The sequence below is a fragment of the Stylophora pistillata genome, chromosome 4, assembly GCF_964205215.1.
Source record: "Stylophora pistillata chromosome 4, jaStyPist1.2, whole genome shotgun sequence".
Taxonomy (NCBI): Eukaryota; Metazoa; Cnidaria; class Anthozoa; order Scleractinia; family Pocilloporidae; genus Stylophora; species Stylophora pistillata.
The window spans coordinates 6,802,501-6,805,882 of record NC_142522.1 but is presented as its reverse complement, the minus strand read 5'-3'; the positions used below and the strand labels follow the sequence as shown (position 1 = coordinate 6,805,882).

General features: G+C 37.6%; 1 protein-coding gene across 1 annotated transcript in view; it reads left to right on the top strand.

Annotated features, from left to right (window-relative positions):
• The first annotated feature begins 2,019 nt into the window (after window positions 1-2,019).
• The window catches only part of LOC111337478 (alkaline ceramidase 2), an 8,109-nt gene continuing 6,746 nt past the window's right edge, over window positions 2,020-3,382 (top strand). Inside the window, exons 1-2 of the mRNA XM_022943788.2 lie at window positions 2,020-2,238; window positions 2,375-2,415. Coding sequence (XP_022799523.1) covers window positions 2,080-2,238; window positions 2,375-2,415 — 200 coding nt within the window. The 5' untranslated portion in view covers window positions 2,020-2,079. The remainder of the gene's footprint in view (window positions 2,239-2,374; window positions 2,416-3,382) is intronic.

Sequence of the window (3,382 nt, the reverse complement as noted above, 5' to 3'; positions counted from 1 at the left end):
ACATTTGACCGTGACGGGAATCTAAGTAGATCGTCTCTATTACGTCATGTCACGCAGATTGCGCAAACCGGAAAGGCGTTAACCGTGTTCCTCCCGTGTTTCCTTCAGCTCCAGCTCATTCACAGGGGGCCCAGACAAGCGACGAGTCTGGTTGTTTGTTCGAAATATAAAAGAATGTATGGGAGAATATTGAAGAGTCTTATTATCGTAAACTTATATCATGAAATGTCTGAGTTAAAGCTCGAAATAAATGTAAACCTACCTCACTTGCTGTGTATTGTCGTTTCAGTGGCTCTAAGTGGCGAATTTGAGCGATTCGGTGGGTTTTGCGTCGACTGTTACTATCTTATAACGTATAGTAACAGTCGACGCAAAACCCACCAAATCGCTCAAATTCGCCATTTAGAGCCACGGAAACGGCAATACACAGCAGGTGAGGTAGGTTTCCATTTATTTTGAGCTTTAACTCAGACATTTCATGATATAAGTTTACGATAATAAGACTCTTCAATATTCTCCCATACATTCCTTTATATTTCGAATAAACAACCAGACTCGTCGCTTGTCTGGGTTCCCCGTGGCTCATTCAATGCGGAATAAAGGAAACAATCGCTTTGGGAGACATAATTAAATTTTAGTCTTAGGACTGAAAGGAAAACACAAATGCGGTTTTATATGCTAACAATTTCCACGCAGGTCGACACAAAGCGAGTGTTTAGTCACGCAATCTTCGTTTCGTCTTCGGCCGACAAAAACTTTGGGAAAACAAAAAGTAACATCCAAAACCCACTAAAAATTAAGGAATTTAAAGAATACCTTCAACGTAAACAGGCCAGCGACTAAATTGGCGTAGTATACAAGGTCTCACGAGAACTATTTTAATTTGAAATTGGCTAGAGTGTAAAAGAATGCTTGAGCTCTGTGGGCAGTTTTGAAGTGTCGAGTTTAACTGCTAAAACTCCCCAGTGGCGTGAGGAGAGGGGGACTTCAGTCCCTATAATCTGATTATTCCGCAAACAATGATAGCCTTAACTTTCCGAAGGAATTTGCATATTTCATTCTATCAGAAAGAAACACTGCCTTCAGTCAACTTGTAAATGACGAACCAGATGACATCTTATACAGAGGAAGTTAGCTCTGTCGGATCATCTAGAATTAAAGGCACTCTGCCACCTAGAGTTTTTTATTTATAGCTATTATTATCATATAAGGGGCAAAATTACTGAATTGTGATTGGTCAAGACAGAGGGCATTCTTTCTTAATTTTTGTAATCCTCGGCCCCGGGCAAAATTACTTGAAAATGATTGGCTGAAAATCGCTTAGCAACGGCCGCCAAGGTAAAGAAATTTTTGCTTGTTTTGTAACAATGGCGTTCCGTTTTGTGCGAGATCAGTAAGAAAACATTTTGCCCCTTATATCATAAACAAGTAATCACATGGTTCCTCGTAAAATTAAGGATTAATATCACTTGTGTTTTCAGAAGTTGCAGAAATTGCCCTCGTCGCGCAATATTTCAGCAACTTCCGAAAACACGCGTGATATTAATCCTTAATTTTACTCGGCCCCATGCGATTACCTATACTTATTCATATTAGAGTGATGGCGATAGTGATGTTGACAATGATGATGATAACAATAAAAATGATGTCGACGATAAAAGACTTTTTTTAACTGTTTTCGAGAGATAATAAACTGTTTATAATCTCTTGCATATTTCTATCCTTCCAGAAACGAATGATTCAATGCGCAAAATATTTTTATATTTTCTTCTGGATCTATATCTAACGAACACTAGAAAGTTAAGATGTGATCCAGCGTATTTTATGGCTAAAACTACTAGTTTGAATTGAATTCGATATCAAAATTTAACACTCCGAAAGGTATCCTATCCATGCTAAAATTATTCTCGAAAAAGTACAATTTATCCTCACAATTCTCTTGTGCGGGGCGCTTGAGGAAAAATGCGATCGCCCACCCCAGCCAGCTGTTCGAAATCGGAAAGCTTTGTAGCCTCGCCCGCAATATCCCAGCCGGTCCGCCAGTTTTGTTTTGTATTACAGCATCGTCAAATAAAGCACATGGTCAAGGCGAGCTTTTGCTATGAAATTCTAGACAGCAAAGTCGGCGTTTTGTTACAAAGCAAGATGCTGGCGCATTTTGCTCGAGGAAGTTCGGAGGTTGATTGGTGTGAATCAAATTATGCCTATGTTTCCTTCATCGCTGAATTTTATAACACGGTAAGGCAAATCGGCAATTTTGAGTTTATAATTGAATAAGATGTAAGTTCTTGTTCGAAAGCGATCCTAACGTCGCTTCTCTGAATATTGCACTAAGCAAACGATCGATGTTAACTGAGGAATGTTTTTAATTCAGGTCAGTAATGCTGTGTTCCTTGTTCTTCCGCCATTTTTTATGTAAGTACTATTTTTTTTCCCTAATCCTTGGACTGTCGTCCTCAAACCATCTTCGTTTACTTTCATCCTTTAAAAATAAGTCTTTTCTTCCCGTACCTTTGTCAAGATCACCTGTTATGATGTTTATTATTGGTTATCGTGTAATATATAAAAGAACGCAAAAATACGACCTGAACTGAAACTACAATTGGAAAGATTCTCTTCAGCTGCCGAAGATTGTTTGCGGGAAAATGATTTTGCTCTCCTTTTAGCTTGCGCTGTGAAAAAATTAAGATATTGACTTAACGTTACTTTCTTAAGAATGTCCACAATAAAACAGATTTGATTGTTTTGACTGAACGCAAAGTAAATATTCCTGAAACGTGAATTATTTGCAACTTACATGTCGTACAGATCGACGCCCAAACAACAAACATTATGCAAAACGACAAAACTGAAAATTCTCGACCATCCTTTCTCCTTATTTCTGTTAACGATTTAAAATACCCTCTTTGCTCAATGGAAAAACAAAAACAGCCAAAAAAAAAAAAAAAAAACCAAAACAAAACCATCTAAAACGAAAGAATAAATACAGACCATAAATTTCAAAAGGTATTCAGATTGCGGGGGAGTAAACATTGGTAACAGGTAATCGAAAAATACCAGGCAACCATTTTCAGGAATTTGCATAAAATCTACATGTCAAAAAAGTAAGCGTTCAATGATAATAATAAAAGAAAATCTATTACATGATGTTCGTTTCGTGAAACCTAAGTCAGAGAACGAGCAGAAACGAATTCAAAATTACTTTTCCCCTGATTTTCTTACGAGGAAACGACCGAGTAAGGCCTAGTTTATACGTCGCGCTACAGTCAAATTTAATTCAGACGAATTCAATTCAAGGTCCCACATTCGACGATAGCGCGACGTCTAAAACGAATTAAATTCGTCTGGTAAATTAAATTCGTCTGGTAAATTAAATTCGTCT